Source organism: Myxocyprinus asiaticus, chromosome 50 (assembly GCF_019703515.2).
Source record: "Myxocyprinus asiaticus isolate MX2 ecotype Aquarium Trade chromosome 50, UBuf_Myxa_2, whole genome shotgun sequence".
In the NCBI taxonomy this organism is placed as follows: domain Eukaryota; kingdom Metazoa; phylum Chordata; class Actinopteri; order Cypriniformes; family Catostomidae; genus Myxocyprinus; species Myxocyprinus asiaticus.
Genome location: NC_059393.1, coordinates 5,755,193 through 5,780,536, shown reverse-complemented (window position 1 = coordinate 5,780,536; position 25,344 = coordinate 5,755,193). Strand labels below are relative to the sequence as shown.

The 25,344-nt window shown below is 36.2% G+C and overlaps 1 protein-coding gene across 3 annotated transcripts in view; it reads right to left on the bottom strand.

The window, feature by feature from the left end:
* Positions 1-631: 631 nt before the first annotated feature.
* LOC127438667 (E3 ubiquitin-protein ligase RNF123-like) overlaps positions 632-25,344 on the bottom strand; it is a 228,276-nt gene continuing 203,563 nt past the window's right edge. For all 3 annotated transcript variants that reach the window (XM_051694399.1, XM_051694400.1, XM_051694401.1), the window contains 2 exons: positions 3,428-3,513; positions 632-771 (listed from right to left, as the gene is read on the bottom strand). In XM_051694399.1, coding sequence (XP_051550359.1) covers positions 672-771; positions 3,428-3,513 — 186 coding nt within the window. In that variant the 3' untranslated portion in view covers positions 632-671. The remainder of the gene's footprint in view (positions 772-3,427; positions 3,514-25,344) is intronic.

Sequence of the window (25,344 nt, the reverse complement as noted above, 5' to 3'; positions counted from 1 at the left end):
AGGGAAACGGAAAAGGCAGGAGGATGGGGAAAAGGAAGAGAAAAGGGAGGAGGACAACCAGAGTGAAAAGAAGAGAACAAGAGGAGGAAGGGGAAAAGGGAAGAGAAAATGAAGGGGAGAAAAAAAGAAGTCAAGTGAAGAGAAAGAAAGATGAAAGAGGAAAGAGGAAAAGGGCTAGAAGGAAGAGAAGGCATTGGAACAATGAACTGAGTAGGATGGAACGTTGTCCATCTGAAGGAGGATTTGTCATTTCCTCTTTGTTGTATCCCAGAAGTCTTCTACTCCATCACTGTCAGCAGATCTTCCAGTTTCAGCTTTCCTGCTGCTCTGTCACAACCGCCACGAGCCGGCAACTCACGATCTCTTCCATTCATCACAAAGACACCGGAGAAAGATTGTTGCCTTCAAGCCTCGTTCCACTTACCAGAGGACAAAATGTGATGATATGCCAATACAGAGGGGTTAACTTGGCAGAAGAAACAAACGGGTTGAACATGGAAGTACACAGAAGTGATTTTGCAAGGTTTTGGAAGTCAGAGTGGATCAAGTTGTGGTGGAAACAATGTTTCCAGTCAGCTTTTGTATATTTTTTGTGTCTTTGGGGAAAGTGTATGTCATGTTGATTTTCAGTACCCAAAGTTTTTTAACATTTAGTGTGTGTGAAGAGCATGCTAAGAGGAGGTCGGTTTGGTGTAATCATCCACTCCAGTGATAGTGGCCTTGCAGAAGAAGCAGTCCTTGTTATTCATCAAGTGTTGATTGATACAGGCCCTGAAATAAAAGACAGGGAGGAAAACAGGGTGAGAGATCAGTCCGTCAGTGACATTTAATCATTTAAAGAGTGCTGAGTCATGTCACAGCCGTGAGTTATTTGCGGTACGTTTTGCTGGGATGATGCACCTAAAGCGAACCAAAAACAATAATGTAATAAACTGCAAAGAATATGTATGGATGTGAGAATGTGATCCTAAGCATTTAGTTTTGATTTATAAGATTAAACCCAACAGATTAAGGGTATGAATTACTGCAGTCCTTATTTTAAAAGGCTTAAATGTAACGGTCATTTTAGGACAGATACATATGAGTGGGCTATATGACCAAAATCTTTCATCAAGGTATCGCAAAGTAATTTTAGGTCACGGTAACAGTATATATCACTATAGTTATTTTTACTGGAATGTTTTAAATACCAATGCCTCTTTTTGGATAATTCAGTGAATTAAATACTTTACAAATTTCATTATTTTTATTTGGAACTTCATGAATGCAAACCAAAAGATAAAATTAATAATTACAAACATATGATTGGCCTGGCATCCCTACAAAAACAGTTTCACATTATGTAACTCTTGAGTTACAAACAAAAGACTCAACATTGTTAAACTTATATTATAAAATGGGAAGTTTCGACTCTAAATTCTGATTTGATGAGCTCCAGTTGAAGCTGCCATATGATGTTTACAGTCACACTGTCCAGCCTGACAGATACAGTGTAATTTTTTTCCGCTGAACTTACAGTATTTCAACATAAATAGTACAAAACTTACATTTTTAAACTTGAGTGGTGATAAAAACACAGATTAACATTACAACCAACATTTAAAGGACGTATAGTCAGACGTTTACATACACTTAGGTTGAAGTAATTAAAACTCATTTTTAAATCACTCCACAGATTTAATAATAGCAAACTATAGTTCTAACAAGTCAAGGACATCTACTTTGTGCATGACACGAGTAATTTTCCAACAATTGTTTACAGACAAATTGTTTCACTTTTAATTGAGTATATCACAATTCCAGTGGGTCAGAAGTTTACATACACTAAGTTAATTGTGCCTTTAAGCAGCTTGGAAAATTCCAGAAAATTATGTCAAGCCTTTAGACAATTAGCTTCTGATAGGAGGTGTACTGAACTGGATGTGTACCCGTGGATGTATTTTAAGGCCTAGCTTCAAACTCAGTGCCTCTTTGCTTGACATCATGGGAAAATCAAAAGAAGTCAGCCAGGACCTCAGAAGAAACCAAATTGTGGACCTCCACAAGTCTGGTTCATCCTTGGGAGCAATTTCCAAATGCCTGAAGGTACCACATTCATCTGTACAAACAATAGTATGCAAGTATAAACACCATGGGACCATGCAGCCATCATACCGCTCAGGAAGGAGATGCATTCTGGCTCCTTGAGATGAATGTAGTTTGGTGCGAAAAGTGCAAATCAATCACAGAACAACAGCAAAGAACCTTGTGAAGATGCTGGAGGAAACAGGTAGACAAGTATCTATATCAACAGTAAAATGAGTCCTATATCGACACCAAAACTGCCATAAAAAAGCCAGACTACAGTTTGCAAGTGCACATGGGGACAAATATCTTACTTTTTGGAGAAATGTCGTCTGGTCTATTGAAATTCTTTTTTAACTTTTTGGCCATAATGACCATCGTTATGTTTGGAGTTAAAACGGTGATGTTTGCAAGCCGAAGAACACCATCCCAACCGTGAAGCATGGGGATGGCAGTATCATGTTGTGGGGGTGCTTTGCTGCAGGAGGGACTGGTGCACTTCACAAAATAGATGGCATCATGAGGAAGGAAAATTATGTGAATATATTGAAGCAACATCTCAAGACATCAGTCAGGAAGTTAAAGCTCGGTTGCAAATGGGTCTTCCAAATGGACAATGACCCCAAGCATACCTCCAAAGTTGTGGCAAAATGGCTTAAGGACAACAAAAGTCAAGGTATTGGAGTTGCCATCACAAAGCCCTGACCTCAATCCGATTGAAAATTTGTGGGCAGAACTGAAAAAGCGTGTGTGAGCAAGGAGGCCTACAAACCTGACTCAGTTGCAGGAATGGGCAACTGATTGTGAGAAGCTTGTGGAAGGCTACCCAAAACGTTTGACCCAAGTTAAACAATTTAAAGGCAATGCTACCAAATACTAACAAAGTGCATGTAAACTTCTGACCCACTGGGTATGTGATGAAAGAAATAAAAACTGAAATAAATCATTCTCTCTACTATTATTCTGACATTTCAAATTCTTAAAATAAAGTAGTGATCCTAACTGACCTAAAACAGAGAATGTTTTCTAGATTAAATGTCAGGAATTGTGAAAAACTGAGTTTAAATGAATTTGGTACTTTGATAAGGTGTATGTAAACTTCTGATTTTAACTGTAAATACCATTAAATCTGGTAAGTAGACCATCCCACAACATCCTATTACACAAGCTGCGCAGAGTGCTGAGACCACAACATTATCTGTGGAACCATCACAATAACACAAACAGGATCTCACCAGGTAGTATATATACAAAGTAATGGCCATAGAAGCATTTAAATGCATACTGTTAATCTCCTAAATGGAAGAATGAACAGAATAATGGCACTGTTGACAGGATATTGGCAGCAGTTTGTTGAACTCACTTGCAGGATTTGTGGGAGCAGGGCTTGAAGATGGCCGATATGGAGTGTGCATAGCAGATTGGGCAGAGATCATCCTCACTGGGTGGCTGTGGAGGAGAAAAATTAAGATTTAAACCATATAGCAATAAAAGAACAAATGGTACCATGAAATAATAGACCGTAACAACAGCCATAAGATTGACCAGCTCTCGATATGCTCGTGCAAAAGCAAATTATTAATTAATGGGATGTCCAATTTTTGTTCATAAAATTGACATTTTCAATACGGGGCCAATACTTATAAGGTTCAGTAGATTTGTTTGGTCACAATACTGAAAAGTAGATTTTTGGAAAAGTAGTACAAACAATACGGGTGGAATTCAAGAATGAATAACGCCCGGTAAAAGCACTGTTTATTTGCACGTGCTGTCTGTGCTGGTTTAAGCCCAAAGTATTCTTTGGTCAGATGCAAATGCTAGGCGTCTAGGCGAGTGTTTGAGCACTGAACGTGTGTTGCGCGATTTTTTTAACTGCGCATACTCTGAAAGTACAGTATGCTCCTAGAATTATTTGCACTAATTAGTGGGTCCACAAGGTGGCAACACTCACAGTTGAGCCGTTGCTGTTATGAAGAGGAGCTAAAGGAAGATGTAATTGCCACTAAACAACAGGAGACAAAGGTGGAAACAACAACAGTGGATGTGCACATCAAGAACATGTGTGTGAGGAGGTCAGAAAATATTTGCATTTGTTTGTCTTAAGGACCTCGAGTCTGAATTTATATAAAGACATCTTTAAGGGTCTAAACTCCTGTAGAGAAATAGTCCAGTATCTCATAGCAGACGTGACATGCATGCGCCAAGCGCCTGTGTATTCGCACAATGTCAAATTAAGTATACTTTGAAAGGCTGGCGTTAGACTGTACACAAAAAGCTAAATGTTCGTGTCAAAACCGAAGTATACTTCACTGAAGGAATTACGCAGATCAGACAACGACGCAAACACACATTCAAACTTTTGACCAGTATGTGGCGCAGTATCCAGATTTATGTGGTATTTTCAGGGCATTGTGGAAATGAAATGTGTGAAGTTTCGAGTAACTGCCTTACTTCATGTTTAACTTTGTTAAAGTGTTTCTGGAGAACATGTAATTTCTCAGGTTTTCAAGGCTTGGTCTAAAGATGATCTGTGCCAATTTTGGAGAAGATTTGACAATCTTTGTAGAAGTAGCTTAAAACGGAATGAATATCCAATCAAAACAGTGGAAAGGCATATGTTTAACCTAGGACAGTTTATAATCCCAGTACTTTATAAGCATTGAGAATGATTTGGAGACATGCAGCTTAAGTTTAGGCCGAATTATTTGTCCATTTTCATTTCATTTTTAAGCAGTAGGCTAAGTGACTTTGCCACCAAATTGCTCCTGTACACTCAAGGCATAATGGCAATGATAGTGATATGACCTCACTTCCTGTTTGGCATCCTCACAGTCAAATACAGTATGTTGTTACATATAAACAGTTTGGAAAATCAAAAAGGTCGAAGTTTCAAAGATGATCAAGAAACTACATTAGCTTGATAAGCCAGCTAACCTGCTTAATAAAACTTCTGCATGGAAAAATCAGTAACTGAATGCCAATTTGCATACTACTGTATTTATCTCATATATTGAGTCAAATTAGGATTAAGGTATAGCAAAGCATATTTCGTTGAAACTAGCAGGTCAAAGCTGAACTGGATGGATTCAAAGAATGCATTAGTATGCTTTTCAGGCTAATCACCTATAATCTTGAGTGCTACAGAATGATATGGAGATGTGTCATGTAGTATCAAGGCTTAAGTGTATAGTTCACTCAAAAATGAAAATTCTGTCATCATTCACTTTCATCTTGTACCCAGGGCTTAATTATTGCAGGAACAAGATGTATCCGGCACCTCTGAAATTGGATCTGCAACCTATTTTAGTGGATTTCCAACCTCACATGCTTCAGAAATAAATTTTTGCCATGACCTGTCAAATACTCAAATATACGTGCTTTTGCCAGTGATGCATGTACTTTTTGTAATTAGCAGGAAGGGTGTTGACACTGAAGACCCCAGAGCTTCATCCTTGACCCCTCGAGACTAATATGGATGCATCTCATTAATACTGTATGTAAACCTTATCACTACGCAGTCGAGTGTGACACGACCGAGTACATGTTAACTGCATTTAATTGAATGTCCTGGACATTTTATTTAATGAACAAACATATAATAAGACAAACGACCAGCTGTATAGATACTAAAAAATGCTTGTATATAATGCATGTATATAACTGCTTAAGGGTATCATATTTCCATGACTTTTCCGTGGCTTCCCATGTTTCCGCATATTGTTTACTATTCATATGTTGTTTACTATTCGCACTACCCACCTGCACATACAGTAGATTAAAGCCGTCACATACATCAACATACAGTTGCAATCGAAATTATTCAACCCCCCCAAGACAGTAAGGATTTACAAAGGTAAGCTTTTCTGATGACCCAGAATTTTTAATGAATTCTATAGCAGTTGAGTGACACATTCAAAGTCATAATGTGAATATATAACCTAATATTTGTACAGCCATGTCATAATTATTCAACCCCTATTGCATGTAACTGTTTCTTAAATATGTAAGGCTACACAAGTAATTGTTTTAAAGTCATCAATCTGCAATGGCACTTATTTAAGTTTTAAAATTTAAGTTTAGTGTTTTAAGCAAAAATTTATTTCTATGCAAAAAATGCAATTAAAAATAAGCTGTCTCAAAAACTAATAGAGGAGATTATTTCTTTACACAAGAAAGGTCATGGCTAAAAGTACATTTCCAAGGCACTTCAATTTCCAACAGACAAAGTTGGCAGCACCATTCATACATTTTTTAAATATGGTACAACAGCAACCTTCTTGGGGTGTGGAAGAAAGCAAAACTTCACCAAGGGAAATGTTGACTTGAATATTCAAGAAGTAATAGGAAAGAAGTAGGAAAGACCTGTGGAGTCCTGGAAGAAGGTTTTAAAGACGTATGACACTAAACTGAAAATGAGTTTTAGACCCATGGGTCAGCAGTACGTCTGGAGTAAGATGTCAAGGTGATGACAAGAATAACATCATCCCCACAGTCAAGAATGGAGGTGGGTCAGTCCTGTTATGGGGGTGTTTTGCGGCTGCAGGAAACGGCTATCCTGACTATGTGACTGACACCATGCGAGAAATGTGTAAAAATTCTAATAGAGAGGTGTCTGAAGCCTGAGAACACTTACCTGAAACATTTATTTGCTGTTATTAAGGGTAAAGGATGCCCCACAAATGATTGACTTTGGGGGTTGAATATTTTTGACATGACATTTGTGGAGAGAATTAGTTAGTTAGTCTCAAAATCACTCAAATGTGTATTAAAAACTTACTTTGACTGTTTACTGAGGTTATAGTTGATGTGTTTTAATTCACATCACCAGAATATATAGCTGGTCAGGGGGGTTGAATAATTTTGACTGCAACTGTACATGACAATTCAAAACAGCTGCTGAAAACATTCTCTATTAAGACCCAAGAGACATCACATGCTAGACAAAATTCAGTCATCAAGCCTTCAGAACTGTCAACAAACTAGTACACATACATACAAAGATGTCAGTGTTCTTAAGATGCATATACCCTTGCAAGTGCCCCGGTATACATGTTTTTGTTGTATATTTAATGCTTATGTAGTTATTCCCTATGTAAAACTGAGGAGTAAAATATTCAAAAGATGATAATAAATTGTGATGATTTAGAACAGAATATCACTACAAGAGAAAAATAAATGTTCTCAAACTATTTTATCTGAAGTCCCGAACCCACTTGATTAAAATCCCTACTCTCTCAAAGCAGTTATTGTGTTTTTAGAAGCATCCAAAATCAATTAAGCCCTTGGAAAAGTAGGAAAATATTTATTGTAATTTAAGTCTGAATCAGGGGTTTTCTTCTCAAAGTTCAATGTTGCATAACGTACTTGAAAAATTAAAGCAATAGACACTAGATTTTTACATTCTCAAATGTGCAAACCACAATGCTAGGATGTTCTGGGTGGTTCCCAAGGCATTGCTATTTGGTTGCTAATGTGTGCTAAGCTATATGGTTGCTAGTGTGTTCTAGGTGGTTGCTAGACGGCTGGCCCAAGAGCTCACCCCCAAGTACCTCCTTCAATTTAAGTCTATTTTTACCGTCCGTTTTCTCATCTTCCCTGCACAATCGGGAGTTTCAATCGAAAAGTAAAAGCATATCTTTCCTCAACAAGACGTACGATTTGAGATGTGATCCATGACCGAGTTACATGCCAAAGCATAATACTTGGGTTAAGCGTTTGTTCAAATCCCTAAACCTAAGTATGGGCAACAATGATAGTAATGCTTGCCTTTGCAAATGAAAAAATTACAAAAATTAAAGAAAAAAAAAAAAGAAAGAAAAGAAATGCTGACAACCCTGACATAGCAGCATTGGCAACCAATGGTGTGAGTTTGGGATGGAACTACCTGATTTGTCCGACCAATGGAAAACAGGGGGAAGGTATGTGAAAATAATAATAAAATAATAATTTGAAAGTAATAATTTGTTTTGCAAGTCGATTTAGTGATGCTAGTGCCACAAAAAATAGGTTAATAATCGACCCAAAACTTAAGAGTCCTGCGGTCAGTCGGTCTCATCGTTCTACCAAGGGTCAGAATTCCAGAAGCCATGACATGACACCAATGGGGGATGACTTTTCTTTAGCCCTGAATCACACGAGACTCCTGTAATCTGAACCCATCATCAGGCTTTGCTCAGCTACAGTAAGAGTGCAGAGAGGATGGCTTCAAGTGTTAATTGAGTTCTCTGTACTCATTTCATGGCCACTGGAGATGGAATCCGCAGTGACAGAAGAGCAACCAAATCCCCACCAACCAGCCTGAGTTCACACATCTGCCACAATCCTCTAATTTATACGCCACAGCAAACCAGGTACCTCATTCCCATGAATTCCTGTTTGAAGTGTTGGGGACATAGGCCCTGTTTACACCTGGTATTGAGATGCAATCACAAGTGGTCAGGTGAGGCACATTGCCTTTTACGCTGAAAGGTCTCTGATTTCATGACTGTACAAATCACTCACTTCATCAAGGTGTTATTGCTTTATGATAAAGAGCAAAATCAGTCATAAAAATAAAGTGTGAAAAAATGCATGCACTGTTTTCCCTAGATAACTATAACATTTAATCTAAGCGCAAACGTGCCATTCTGTGCAGAATTCTCCATTTTAGTTGAGCTTGTATTAACTGAGCTGATCACATTTGTGCCACTTCATGTTTATTTTAGGCACATTAAAGAAGTTCAGTGAAGCCTTGTTTATGTGTATGTATACACATTTAAAAATTTTCTGCTCGGATGGTTTCATTATCTGTATGTAACCATCAAAGTTTAAAACTCTTGTTTCAGCACAGTGTTTGATTGACTGGTGAGTGGGTGGTGCTTTTCTGCTGTCCGGGACGCGTCAGGACAGATTATCATCTACACTATAAATGTGATGTTGTCATATGCGTTTTTAATGTAGTTTGAGATTGATCTATCACAAAATGTGTTGTACCATATTTATACCTTCTTTTAGACCTGTTTATTTACATTCAAATCACCTGAAATGCACCTTAAAGGGATAGTTTACCCAAAAATGTTAATTCTCTCACATCATTTACTCACACTCATGCCATCCCAAATGTGTATGACTTTCTTTCTTCTGCTGAACACAGATGAAGATTTTTAGAAGATTATTTCAGCTCTGTATGTCCTCATAATACAAGTGAATGGTGGCCAGAACTCTGAAGGTCCAAATTTCACATAAAGGCATCATAAAAGTAATCCATATGACTCCAGTGGTTTAATCAATGTCTTCTGAAGTGATCCAGTTGGTTTTGGGTGAAAACAATTTCTACTGTACATCTTGCCATTGCAGTCTCTAGGCACGATCATGATTTCAAGCTCGATTACTCTTCCTAGTGATTGAGGAAGAGCGCTAGATGGTGCCATAGGAAGTGTATTCAAGCTTGAAATCACGATCGCCAACGAAAATGCTGTTAAAATTTATAGTGAAAAAGAAATACAATTTTGGTCTGTTCTTACCCAACACCGACTGGATCACTTCAGAAGACATTGACTAAACCACTGGAGTCTTATGGATTACTTTTATGATGACTTTTATGTGATATTTGGAACTTCAGAGTTCTGGCCACCATTCACTTGTATTGTATGGACCTACAGAGCTGAAATATTTTTCTAAAAATCTTCATTTGTGTTCTGCAGAAGAAAGTAAGTCATACACATCATGGCATGAGGGTGAATAAATGATGAGCGTATTTTGATTTTTGGGTGAACTATACCTTTAATACCAGGTATAAACAATGTCTTGGTCATGGGAGAGCTTGTGCTAAAGCTACTTTGGAAAATGTAGTACATCATTGAGAAGCTATCTGAATTTTCCCACTCTCACTTCTCATTTTTATGGTGATTTTATAAATTTGTGATAGGCCGATATGTTGACCAGGTCGAATAATTGGCCATTTTTTATTTATTGATTAATTGTAAATGCTGGGTAAATATTGTCTAAAATAAGTGTTAATTTCAGCATTTTTGTTTTTAATTATTTCGGCCATCTGCCATGTCAATTAATTGGCAGATAATAAGACTTTTTTTTTATTTTTATTACTATTATCAGCATCAGCCTATAACCAATATATCAATGTATAATAAACTATTTATTTACATTTATTTGTGAATGTTGGGTAAATTTAGTCTAAAATAAGTGTTCATTTCAGCAATTTTGTGAACATGTTTAATTAAATCATCACACACATTGCTCTTCAGATATCGGTATCGTATCAGTGTAGGCCATTAAAATATCAGACCACTAGTATAAATGATTTTACATAAGCCATATATTCGTATGCCACTAATACTAAATTCTAATACTCAAAACTTTAACTCATAATTCATTGAGGCTTCCACAGTGATTGCATGTTGTAGACGGACAGTTATTGACTCTATCACACCTATATGAAATGAAGCCAATCAGAGAGCACAGATGACAAGTTATTGATATCCTTCTAACATGAATAGTTTAACTGTCCAGCCCAGCCAAACTGATTAAAAACAGAAAGTGGAGCATCAGCAAGTTTTAAAAGGGCTTTGTACTGTGGTAAGTGATTCTGGAGAACAAGCCATTGATTAATCCTCAGTTATGCAATTAGCAGGGCTATCGGTTTCTTTAACCATATTCAGTGAAGTTATTTGACGTGAACTGGACCTCGTGTATTTGTCTCTGGTTGTCTCCAGCGTCCTTCCATTTTCAAAGTCAAACTTTGTTGCAGGGGGAATGATTGGGTTTCTGTTTGGTCTCTAAGCTGAGATAAAGGAAATACAAGCCCCTTTTAAAATCTCATTCAGTTCCTACCAAGTCTGCCTCTCCTGAGCTATTATCTTCAGATCCTGTGTTTGAGTAATGGGGGAAGATATCCACTATCCCGAGGTAATTTTCCAGAGCAGTGACCTTGACTGCCCTGGTTCACTCTGGTTCACAGTGACCTGACAGCACACTTGTTACTTCACATGTTTAATTTTGATATTGACCAGAATTCTAGTCGGTCAGCATGAACTAACACAAAAATCACTATACTCAAACCCGTGATTGTGGGAGTAAGGGGACATTAACAATGAACACGTTCTTGTGTATATAAACTAGACAACACAACAAATGGAACAGAACACAGGTGTCTGGAGACACTTTTTAAAAAGTCAAACTTCTTTTAACTCGACATAGCATCCCAAATATGCTCTGCTCATGGCACAAGATGCTAAAAAACAGTGAGATGCATCACAACAGTCAAATACATCCACCTAGCCCATGTTTACATAGAAGAACAATTCAAAAACATCACAGATGGATGCAAAAACACTTTGTGTGAACGGTCCCAAAGGTCTCCAAGGTTGCATCGTGCCATTTATTTGTTAATTTTATATATTAATAATTGCACTAAATTATCATGTCAAAATGAAAGCCATAAAGACTATGAAGCCTTCATAAGGGCTGTTACAAAGAGAAATAACACAATAAATAAATAAATAAATAAAACAAGGGATGGTTCAGTGACCTCCATTAAATACTGAATAATCTCTTTCAATCACTGCTTTTGTCTCTTTTGTTGTTCTTGTCTTCATACCTAGCTGTCTAAAACATGTTTAATTTTTAGCAACCACAACAAGAACAGCCAAGCATGAAGCTGTCAAGTAAAACCTAACATGCCTTATTCATTTATTACAACCTTACCATCTGCTTTTTTGATCAATTCACTTCACTTTCTTTGCCAGTAGGGTTGCTCTTGGGAAGGTGGATGGAGTAAGTACCAGTAACAACCTTGAAGGTTACAGGTTGCCAGTGTAGATAAACATTTAATCTGTGACAAGGTGTTATCTTGTAGGCTTGTAAAAAGTTAAGAAATACTTTTTTTTTTTTTACTCTCTTTGATGTAAAGTTGACAAAAATGTCATATTAAAATGTTTTCCATGTATGAGTTGGAAATTCGCAAATGGTGCGACTTTAAGGCAGATTCATTCCCTGTTTATCCAAACCAGGTGGTCAAGCTTTGGCTGGTTAGCTTTGGCAGGTACTTTAGATGCATTAACTACACCATTATGTGTGCAAAAGCCTGTTTCTCCATTGACGGCCATTCAAAACATAATGCTTTGCATGGCTGTGCAAGCAACATACAGTATAAATTGCAAAAATTCCATTATATTAAAGTAGACCGGAGCCCAATTTTGTTTAGGCGCTGCTTAAAAGTGTGAAATGGAAAGAAGTTCTAATATAAAGTGATCAGTCACATGGCAATTATGGCTCAGGTTGTACAGAGCAGCAGTTAAGATCTGGAAGTAAAAATCCCATTCATTTTCTCCATAAATGAATAGATTTTTAACAATAACTTAAAAACCTTAAAACTTCAAAGACAGACCTATCGTGAACTCAGAGGTTGTTAATAAGCTCAGTAGTGTAAGCTTTTGTTGAAGCCATCAATCTGCACTATATCAACCTAATTAAGAAAATAAATAAAATTGTGATGTAAAGTGGAATTCCTGGGGCAGAACTACACTACCCATAATCCTGAAGTGAAAACATTCACCAATCAGAGAATCATGGTGAACAAAGTGCGCCAAGAGAGCTCTAAAGCGACCGCCCACTCCTATTTGAATTTGCATTGCTAATGACATAATACTACTTATATATTTGAATATACTGTTTGGATAGTTTGCAGTAAACTTTAAATATATTGTTTCTATACTTGTAATCAACATCTTTAAATATATATGTTTTAATATTTTGCCATTGTTTTTAATTTGATTACATCATTTTCAGAGCTTTATGGGATTGCAGTTCATGCCATCAGTATAGACGTTAAGTACACAATCATGTTCCTTTGTTTTTTTGTCTGATTTTCAAATACTTTTTGTTTTTTGCTTCAAATCAAAGTTTGTAATGTTGTGATTCACTTGGAGCTGGTTGGTTTGGTTCTTGGCTTAGAACTATTGTTTTAAGTACTTTATTAAATCCCTATGGGAAAAAAAATATGTGAAGAAAACCAAGACGGCTTAAAAAATAAATAAAAATAAATAAAAAAATGTGTGGGCATTGTTGCACATTGTTAGCTTAAAAATAACTGAGTGCCCATGAAGCAAAGGTGGCAGCATCCAGACTGCATACTTCCAGGGCTGCAGGCACTGGGAATGAATGGGAATGCTAACGGATAGTGCCCTCCAGGTATACTAAACCTCCTTGGTTTGGACTATGGAAGATGGAGGGAGTGTTTGAAAAGTGTTTAAATACAATCAGTATTTTTGCAATCATGTTTGGTGTCACTACTGGAACAGAAATGACACATTTCACCTTTAAAGATTTGTTTATTCTATTCATGTCAAAATGATTGTAAATACTGCCCACAGAGCTCAATTTCTAAATGGAATTTAGAGTTATGAGCTACAGAGATGTGATCGAATGAGCCTTTGGCTCCATCCATCCAGTGCCGCAGGTCATATATCCCTCTCCAGTCAGAGCAAATGTGCTGATGAGGCACAAACCAAAGAACAGTACCATCCAGCCCTCTCTGGATGATTAGACATGTTGCCCTAAGACCTTATATGCAACGCTTGCTGGTCTCCATATGGAACACCATTACATCCATCTAAATGGGACAATATAATTAGCATGTTGGGGAAGTCATTGGAAAATGTACTTTCCTATGTTCTTTTAAAGGCTGACAGAGTTGTCCCCTTTTTGCATGAACTATTCATCGAGAAGATTCTTCGTGATTTTTTGCATTAGTGCGTTTTAATTATCGAGTGCGATTGGTGTATTTCAATCCATTTAAAACCTGAACAAATCTGTTTACCATCACATTAGTACACGGCAAGGATTTGCTGTGCTGTTTCAAATCAATTTAGCGCCGCTGCGGAAGCAAGCATGCATCAGCAATATTTTCGCATCTCAGCCACTGCTGCATTTCGAGGCCACCAAGAGCTCTGACATTTGACCTTTCCTGTGATGGGCCCCTATCGACATGCACCAGATTGATATTTAAGAAAGAGATGGACAGGGGCACCTCCAGACCAGTTGAACTGAGGGTGCCAGTTGTGCTTTTAGGAGGGGAATTACTTTATAGCTTGAATGTGCTATGTACAAGTGTAAAAAACACATGAAACCTCAGATTTAGCCTTAAAAATCCAGACAAAACATGAATGTACACTACACACAAGCATTGATTGCAACTCTAAGAGGGGCAGAGCAGCAATTCACCATAATTTATAGGTTTGTTTACTGACGCTTTAGATCACTACATCACATCATATTTCAGAAAGATTGCATGTTTAAGATTTAGGGCTGTAATAAAGAAGATGAATGCTAAAATGAAGACATTTCCAGACAAAAACAGCTGAATTATTCATATCCAAGCAGATTGTTGTTTGTACCTTTCATAATACCGGTGAGATGAAGAAATTGGTTTAAACAAGGGGTTGTTCTAGTTATTGCATTGGCGCGAAACTAGTGCTGTCGAAGTTTAAGCATTATTAACGCGTTAACGCAAAATTAGTTTAACGCCACTAATATTTTTTTAATGCAGTTAATGCGTAATATGACCCTTTGACCAAGATAGTGGGAGACATTATGCTAAGACCTGCGGCAAGCATTTTATCAATGTAGCATAGCAGTAGAACCGCAAAGCATAGATAGAGCTCCTAACATTGTAACATCATTGCAGCGGCAAGACTGTAAGGTTTGATGCAAGCGCGAGCGTGAATTGAAAGTGCAAGCACGAGGCGATCGTCTGTGTTCCACGACTGCAACCGGGTCCTTGAATAACATATAACATGAGTAAGGGCAGCCGGCTGAGTTTCTGCTGCCCCCCTAGGGAGTTGGTGCCCTATGCAGACTGTGTAATATGCGTATAGGGAGCGGCGGTACTGATTACCGGCTAACGTAAACCCTGCTGCTGTCTCCAAGGTTCTGTCACAGCATCTCTGTTTGATGTGCACAAGCCAATTTAGAAGTTGGAGACATTGCTGGAACTCTGCAGGTAATCTACACTGTCATTAACCCATTTAATCCCATCAGTTACAATTGTGACTGGGGTCTAAAATAAGTATTTGATGTATTTTGCACAGAGTTGTCATTGTAAATGACAGTGCAGACTTTTTTGCATGTCTGTCAAAACTCCATAAAAAGAAGCAAATAAATCCTGTCATAATACACTTACAACTACCATAGTTTGTACATAATTTGAATTGAGTTGTGCTGGGTTCATTTTCTGTTGTTCAACTCTGTTGGTGGGGAAGGTTTTGTGTGGATGACTGAAAAATACATCTGGATGAAGCAAATTTTGTCCACTCATATTTATAAAGATATTGCGATTAATCATGATTAACTAAAAAAAAATTAAATAAATATGCAATTAATCGCGATTAAATATTTGAATCGTTTGAAAGCCCTACACGTAACAAAAATTTTTTTCGTGTTAGGCATACCACTGCTTTTCAGTCAACACAACCATAAAAATAGCTTGAACAGTCAGTTGTGTCAACACAGATAATCTCTCAGATTCTTTGATGGAAGCACAGAAAATAGGTCAAGCATTGCAAGACAAGCAGCATTAGATGTATTTCTAAATCCAGCAAAAATATCAAATGTAGGGTACTTTTACCATGGTTTGCCAATTGTGGATATGATATGGTTAAGCACTTGGGAACAAACTGCTGACCAATCTTAGGATGCATACTCATTATCTTGTGTAACAGTCAGACTGCCAACTCACTGAAGAGTACTTCTTTTCTGTACTTCTTGACTTCCACAATGATAGGGTGTCTTTTATGGTGTCCAGGATGTTTCCAGGTAGGATATATTCATCAGTTTTAAGGTCCGCCATGCAAAAATATAAATTTGATCACTTAGAAAAGCCTTGTCTTTTATAAGCCACATGGTTTAATCATCAGTCAAACCCTCCTTGGATATTTTTTCTCATTGAATTCAATGGGACAATTTAGATAAGAATCTATTTTTGAACGATTTACACACAAATTTGTTCTACTCATGTTTCACAAATAAGGCCTATAAGCTTTAAAGTGCTGTCTTGCCAGTTCTTGGCTTTTTCTTTTTCTTCTGCTTTCACAATGTGAAAACGAAACCAGATCCCAAAGTCTTGCAATCTGGTCAATAGATTTAATGAACAATATCCCTTGAATTATTCCAATGGAACTCCACTTGAAACCTCTCTTTTGAAACTTCACTCACATCTCTAACGATGGTGCTTTAAAACGTTTTCTCCAATTTTCTTCACTTTGAATCCCTACTTGCATTCTTTATTGGGAATGGTTCTGATGTAGGGGCATGCAATAGACCAGATACTGTAATTTTTATGTTTGTCAATCAATGGAAAGGATTTGAACTGTCTGACAATGTATTTAAAATGTGGTAAATGATAACGCAACTTAACATAAATATGTAAATGCCGTTTTCCATTTTTAGTGTGTAAGTGCAAACAGCTCTCTATCTGATCACACTGGAGATGCATTGGAATGCAATATGCAAATAAAATAAAATAAAATACAATAAATTGCTGATGATTTGCCATTTCATGACCGAATTTAGTCATGAGTAACAGAAAGGCAGCCATCTCTTTGAAAAAAAAAACCCATCTCTGGACTTCTGGGTCACTTAGAAGCCAAGAAATGTCAATCTGAACTTCCTTTTAAGCTGCCTTGAGAATTATGGAAAGGGGAGGCAGTACTTTGGCCGTGGGAGTGAAAATTGTAGCTTTTGTCAAAGCTAAAGTGCCCTGAAAACCAGCAGGTAATTACACTGCAGCTTTCCAGAGGAGAATTAGCTCAATGTGCTGTCAAAAAATTTAATCAGACCCCCTATTTTCCCCAAGAAAATTACTGTTTCTTGCTGGAATATCAGAGCTCACCAAAGTACCTTGTCCATTTAGGAATGTAGTATATTGCCAGTGAATCACACCAACAGATATTTGTCAAATGTGTGTTAGAGTGGATTCCCTAGTGCCCAACTCGAAACTAGTAGCAACGACTTAAAAACTATAAGATTGTTCTCAAACTCTTCTTTTTTTTTTGTTTTTTTTTTGTTGAGAAAACAGATTGTCTAAGCCTGTGTCTCCACAAAAACTGAAATCTAAGACCGGACTCAGGGAGTAAACAAGTCTAGGAACTTCAAAGCCCTTGAAGTAAGTTAGAAAACTGACCTCGGGTCAGGCAAGCATGGTAACATTAGAACAGATGCCAAGTATTAACAATTTGTTTTTTAATGACAATTTGTAAAAACACTGAATGACGGATCCAGTTAAAAGGTGTTGCCCTTGTCACTATTACCAGTGAAATCTATTCACTGCAAAGAATGGCTGTTGGAGAATAAGAAATAAAACTAGGTTTTTACATTTCCTAAAGAAAATATGATTGGGGCTTGCATGTGGGGTTAGCAATGCAGTTGCTATATGCAAATGCGATACCATGCTAGAAACAGCGGCACTGCAACAATGCTATTGAATTAGCAGCTCAAAACATACAGCGTGACCAGTGTAGTCTGATTCCCAAATGAACAACTCTTTTGAGTCAGTTCATTTGAATTCACAACACAAAACATGCAGTGTGACCACTGTAGTCCGATTCCCTAACAAATTATTCTTATGAGTCTGATCTTTCTAAAGGAACTAAAAGAATCATTAATGAAATCGTTAAGGAACTAGAATCGTTAAATTCCTCACAATTTTCCATCCATACTCCAGAATGCGTCCATCTTAGCCAGAGATCCATCATTACTCATTCTTGCCATATCAAATGTATAAGTGCATCCACATTTGTGTCAAAACCAAACAGGGACAAATACACAGCTGAATATAGTTGAGAGGGGGTGTTCTATTTTTTGATTTTTAAGAAAGAGAAAAAAATAGCAAAAATGGGGAACAAATGGAGCGAGGCTATCAATAAGTGCTGATGAGAGGTTTGTTGACTTTGACAGAGGCAAGAGCTGCTCATGGCTGGAAAAAATACTGGTAATCAGACACCACTTTAGGAAAAAAAAAAAATGTGTTGAGGCACAACAGCACACACACAGATCAAATCATTACAGCAGGAAAGACAGGCTGCACGCTTTGTTACCCAGGACGTCAGAGGCACAGTGCAATTGGCAGAAGTGTGTAAACAATGTCAGCGAGTGTGGAAACAAATACACACTCACATGTACACACACACACACACACACACACACAACTAGCTAGTGATAGTTCCTGTTCTGGTAAAGATGTGGTTAATGGGACATGAACCTGTCAAGACAAAATGTCCTATTTTACTTCAAAATCAAAAGAAAGAAATAAGCAATTATATTTTGCATACGGAAAATAAAGCCTATTTTTAGGGCCATCCCCCCTCTCAATTCTCACAATGCACAAAAAAAATAATACAAAATAAATACAAATAAAATAAAATATTGATATTCTCATTACCGCAATGCAAAAAAAGTCGGTCATTATCATATTCTAATTAGTGCAATGTGAAAAAAGTAAGTCATTTTTATATTCTAATTACCTCAATGCAAAAAAGTTGGTCATTATGAGATTCTCATTACCACAATCTGGAAAAAGACGGTCATTATAATATTCTCATTACCACAATCTGATAAAAGTCTGTCATTCTGATATTCTCATAACTGCAATGTGAAAAAAGTTGGTCATTATGAGATTCTCATTACCACAAAGCGAAACAATCTTGGTCATTTTAATATTCTAATTACCTCAATGCAAAAAAGTTTGGTTATTATGATATTCTCATTACCGCAATCTGAACAAAAGTCGGTCATTATGAGATTTTCATTACTGCAATCAGAAAAAAAGTTGGTCATTTTGATATTCTCATTATTGCAATGTGAAAAAAGACGGTCATTATGAGATTCTCATTACTGCAATGTGAAAAAAGATGGTCATTATGAGATTCTTATTACCGCAATGTGAAAAAAGTCAGTCATTAAGATATTACCGCAATGTGAAAAAAGATGGTCATCATGTTATTCTTATTAGCGCAATGTGAAAAAAGTCGGTCATTACGATATTACTGCAATGTGAAAAAAGTCGGTCATTCTGATATTCTCATTACTGCAAGCTGAAAAAAGACAGTCATTATGATATTCTCATTACTGCAATCTGAAAAAAAGTCGGTCATTATATCCTCATTACCGCAATGTGAAAAAAAAGTCGGTCATTACGATATTACCACAATGTGAAAAAAGTTGGTCATTACGATATTACCGCAATGTGAAAAAAGTCGGTCATTCTGATATTCTCATTACTGCAAGCTGAAAAAAGACAGTCATTATGATATTCTCATTACTGCAATCTGAAAAAAAAAGTCGGTCATTATATCCTCATTACCTCAATGTGAAAAAAAAGTTGGTCATTACGATATTACCACAATGTGAAAAAAAGTCGGTCATTCTGATATTCTCATTACCGCAATCTGAAAAAAAAAAAAAAAAAGTCGGTCATTATAAGATTCTCATTACTGTAATCTAAAAAATGTTATTCATTATGAAAACCTCATTACCACAATCTGAAAAGAAAAAAAAAGTCGGACATTAATGGATTCTCTTCTGAAAAAAAAAAAAGGTCAGTCATGTTGATATTCTCATGACCACAATCAGAAAAAAGTTGGTAATTTTTATATTCTCATTACCACAATCTGGAGAAAAAAATGTGGTCATTATGAGATTCTCATTACTGTGATTTGAAAAAAGTTGGTAATTTTGATATCGTCATTAACACAATCTGAAAAAAAAAAAAAAAATCGGTCAGTTTGATATTCTCATTTCTGCAAACCGAAAAAAAGGCATTCGTTATTATATTCTCATTACCGCAATGCAAAGAAATAAAAATAATAATAATTTTTAAAAAAATCAGTCGGTCATTATGAGATTCTCATTACCACAATCTGGAAAAAAGTAGGTAATTCTGATATTCTCATTACTGCAATGTGAAAAAGTTGGCCGGTCATAACCACAAAATTAACCATGGTTACTATATTACCACCATATTACTGTACTAACACCATGGTTAATTGCATTAAAACTATGGTTTCTGCCAAAAAAACATGGTTACTACAATATTAGTAATACAGTGATACAATCTACACACAAGCGATGCCGAGCCGCGGGAAAAAGTGCAATCGACAGACCCTGCCTCCAGATCAAACCCTTCTCTGCACTCCACGACATTCACCGTAACCAAATCACTGCAATGAAATCAACATTTATATTCATTTTTATCTATTATTTTAATTTGTATTAAAGGAAATTAGGAGTGGAAACAGGAAATAAGATGGGAAAAAGAGTGGGACAAAACACGGTTTTGCACCGCTGTCGCTAGGACAACAGTACACATTTACACCCCACGTCACTACAGTTCCACCAGACTATTGGGGTGCAAACAGCTGCACTGTGTGGCAGATGCTATTTACCTGTGTGCAAATAGACACTCCGAAAAAAATTATATATTTAAAAACGTATATATATTATATTTAAATTGTGAAGAATTTCTACATCATAGTAGTACTGCCTTGAAATACTTTAATTTTTGCTGATTTTAATAATAATAATAATAATAGTTTAAAAAAATCATTGTACAACAACATTGTAACATAGAAAAAAAAAATACTATGTTATGGTTATGAGAATCCTCTTGAACACAATGGGAATAGTAAAAGTAAAACACTTGGACCTGTTACGGTAATGAGAATTAGGGGGTAAAATTTATTTAAGTGTCCTGAAAATAATGTCACAATGCAAAAAATCTTAATGGTCTTCTTAATGGTATGATTCTTTTTAATGTTTTGTGTGTGTGTTGATTTGGGGTAAATATGGCCAGGACATTTTCTTTACAGATTTTAATGAGAATCGCATCATATATCACATTATAATTTATAAGAGAAGATTAATAATTTAAGCATCTTTGTTTTGCTTTAACCACACAACACAATAAACCAGTCTGATCAAGCATAGAAATAACTAAAGATCACTAAAGGCCAAGAGCTGAAAATATATAATTATTGTCAAAATGAACTAAGGTTGATCTATTGAGATGCAGTCTATTAACTTTCAATCAAGGGATGAATATATATGAGTAGGTGGGATCATAGCAGCAATGAACAGCTAAAACAAATAAAAGTTAACACCATAAACACATAACACAATAACAATATGTATTAGCTTTATCATTCAAAGCCTTAAGGGGAACAGTAGCAATCATCTTTATTAAAGTTCTGGAAATAATGTTGCCAATAGGGATAAAATAAGGTAACAACAGAAAATATCCTTTGTTTTAGGACATTAAACTGGGACACAACTGAGAAAGAATAAATACTGTACATGAAAAAAAAAAAAAAAAAAATCATCCAATTCTAATCTTGCAGCGTTAACCAGACAAAGCTCTGTCATTTCTATTTGTAAATGCGTTTGAGTGTTTGATCTGCCACCAGATGATATGGTGACTGCACTTATTGGAAATGACGTTGTCAGCTCCAGTTTAATTCCTAAGACACATATAGGGTTGGAAGTAGCAGTTAAATTCCAAATTCAATTGGAAAACATTTTCGATTCGGAGCAAATGCAACCTGACATCTTCTATTGAGTGGAATGATGACTTTAGATTCACTGTGATGTCAAGGAATGTTTACACTTCAGATTTAATTTACACCTTGATAACATGCGCATCCTGATTATGAATTTCAAGTGTGATTGTTTTCAGATTTTCTGTTGTTATTACTGATTTGAAATGTTGTTCAACATATTCTAAACTGCTAAAATTAATAAATGGTGCATGCAAAGGCATCACTATTAGTATTGCTCATTCATTGGGTTAGGTATTTAAAGAAAGCCCTAACCTTATGTACAGTATTAATCTTCTGCACATTTCTCGTCCTGCTCTGTTGGTGCTACAGACATGAATAATACCTCAAATCGTGTGCTGAAACTTACCTAAAAAAAGATATGTCTAAATGTGAGCAAATTGTTGGTTTACCTGGGGCTCAAACTGCTGTATGATTGCTTCAGTAATTTGGCACAATTCGGTGATTTTAGCATCTTTCAGAGTATAATGACAGAAAGAGTGACACAAATTGCAACAGAAATTATCGATGTCTGAAGAGAAGGTTTTGAGATATCATGAAAATGCTGCAGCTTTGACTGAAAATATAGTGTCAGACACATCACAGTTACAGTTCCAGGAATATCAAATAACAGGAGACAGTCTGAAAAGTAAACAGACACATCAACACACAACTCTCTGAGGTAAAAATGTGAAAATTTGCACCTTGTGGCGCAAATTAAATGCGAATGCTGCCGTGTTCAACATGCACTCATTGAAGGTTTCTCTATGTTTCTCGTACTTTTTTCTCAAATGGTTATGATGGTATGAGGGTAGTTGACAAATGGACATGTATATTAACTTTTTTTCAACATCAATATTTTTACCTAAAATGTACTCTGAAAAATTTGTTTTTAGACACTGTAAATGGTCACCATTTCATTTTTTCACCACTTTTAATGACATTATTTCTTTAAAAATGTCATTTCAGTTGTCCTATGAAGACTGCATAAACAATATTATAATACAATTAAAAAAGAAAAAGTGTTAAAAGTGGAATTTAATGGAGTTTAGCATGTCACTGCTGTTACACTGAAAGAAATTTTGAGGTATCCAGCTATTTTGACTTTTTTTATAGTAGCATCCACAAAAATAAGTAAAGATTTAAATAATTTTATACTTACTGAAGATTTTTAAGGATGGCTAATGATGAATCGTATGCCAATCCACACTCTATAGTTTACACATTTTATTTTAATTTGCTAAAAAATAAATAAAAAAATTATAAAAAATAGAGATAATATTTTTAGAGATAATAAACCTTTATCTTGATGTTTATATATATATATATATATATATATATATATATATATATATATATATATATATATATATATATATATATACAGTACTGTGCAAAAGTTTTAGGCACATAAGATGTTTCACAAAAGCATTTGTCTTAAGATGGTTATTTATATCTTCAGCTTTAGTGTGTCATTAGGAAATATAAATGTTAGACTCCCAAACATTACTTTTGTATATAGAAAAGATTAGAATAGAAGAACAGGGAGCCCTGCAACAGATGCCATGGCCCCCACAGAGCCCCCCCCCACTGAAAATCATGTCAGTCTGAGATTACATAAAGAGACAGAAGCAATTGAGACAGTCTAAACAGATAGAAGAACTGTGGAGAATTCTCCAAGAAGCTTGGGACATCCTATCTGCCAACAACCAAGAAAAACTGTGTCCAGGTGTACCTAGGAGGATTGGTGCTGTTTTAAAGGCAAAGGTGGTCACACCAAATATTGATTTAGCTTTTTCATCTTTACTGGACTTTGTATGACGTTAACTGATTAATGAAAACTATTTATGTCATTATTTTTGAAGACATCCTCACTATGCAACATTTTTCACAAGTGCCTAAAACTTTTGCACTCTACTGTTTATATATATATATATATATATATATATATATATATATATATATCAAATAAATGTTTCATCAAATAAATGTTTCAGGTAAGTGTTCTCAGGCTTCAGACACCTCTCTATTAGAATTTTTACACATTTCTAATTAGCAAAATCTTCCAGCTCATTGACATTCTTTGGTTTCTGTGCTGCCACTGCTTCCTTGAAAACCCAACAAAGATTTTCAATGGGATTTTAATGATGAACTGAAAGGACCATTCAAGGACATGCCACAACCCATCCCTGAACAAGATTTTGGACAACTTGGATGTATCCTTGGTGTTATTGTCTTGCTGGAAAGTCCAGTGATCACCGAGCTTCAATTTACACACTGAAGGCATCACATTTTTACCAAAATGGCCTGATACCTGAAAGAAGCCATGGTGTCAGTCACATAGTCAAGATGTCAAGCCATTTCCTGAAGCTGCAAATCACCCCCATAATAGGACTGACCCACCTCCATGCTTGACCGTGGGGATGGTGTTGTTTTTGTCATCACCTTGCCTTTCTTACTCCAGATGAACTGCTGACCTATGGGTCTAAATCTCATTTTCAGTTTAGTGTCATATGTCCATAAAACCTTCTTCCAGGACTCCACAGGTCTTTCCAAATTCCCTCTTGAATATTCAAGTCAATATTTCCCTTGGCGAAGTTTTGGATTCTTCCACACATAAGAAGGTTGCTGTTGCACCATATTTAAAAAAAAAAAAAATTATGAATGGTGCTGCCAACTTTGTCTATTGGAAATTGAAGTGCCTTGGAAATGTACTTTTAGCCATGACCTTTCTTGTGTAATGAAATAATCTCCTCTATTAGCTTTTGAGACAGCTTATTTTTAATTGCATTTTTTATTTTTATTTTTTGCATAGAAATACATTTTTGCTTACAACACTAAACTTAAATTTTAAAAAATAAATAAATGCCATTGTAGAGTAAAGGCTACATTTTGCTTTAAAACAAAGACTTGTGTAGCCTTACATATTTAAGAAACAGCTACATGCAATAGATCATCACCGATCCTGGTCTAATGTTACACGGAGACCTGGAGAGGCCTTCAAGCCACAGTGTCTCACACCCACGGTGAAATTTGGTGAAGGATCGGTGATGATCTGGGAGGGCTTCAGTAAGGCTGGAATCAGACAGATTCATCTTTGTGGACACATGAATAAAGCCTCTTACAAGGTTATGCTGGAAACTTGCTTCCTTCTGCTCTGCCAATGTTCCCCAACTCTGAGGATTGGTTTTTCCAGCAGGACAATGCTCCATGCCACACAGCCAGGTCAATCAAGGTGTGGATGGAGGACCACCAGATCAAGACCCTGTCGATCTCCAGACCTGAACCCCATTGAAAATCTCTTGTATGTGATCAAAAGGAAGGTGGATGGCTACAAGCCATCAAACAAAGCCGAGCTGCTTGAATTTTTGCACCAGGAGTGGCATAAAGTCACCCAACAGCAATGTGAAAGACTAGTAGAGAGAATGCCAAGATGCATGAAAGCTGTGATTGAAAATCAGGGTTATTCCACCAAATGTTGATTTCTGAACTCTTCATAAGTTAAAACATTAGTATTGTGTTGTTTAAAAATCAATATGAACATGTTTTCTTTGCATTAATTGAGGTCTGAAAACACTGCATCTTTTTTGTTATTCTGACCAGTTGTCATTTTCTGCAAATAAATGCTCTAAATGACAATATTTTTATTTGGAATTGGAATTATTTGGAACATATACCTATAAAGAGTAAATCCAGAGAA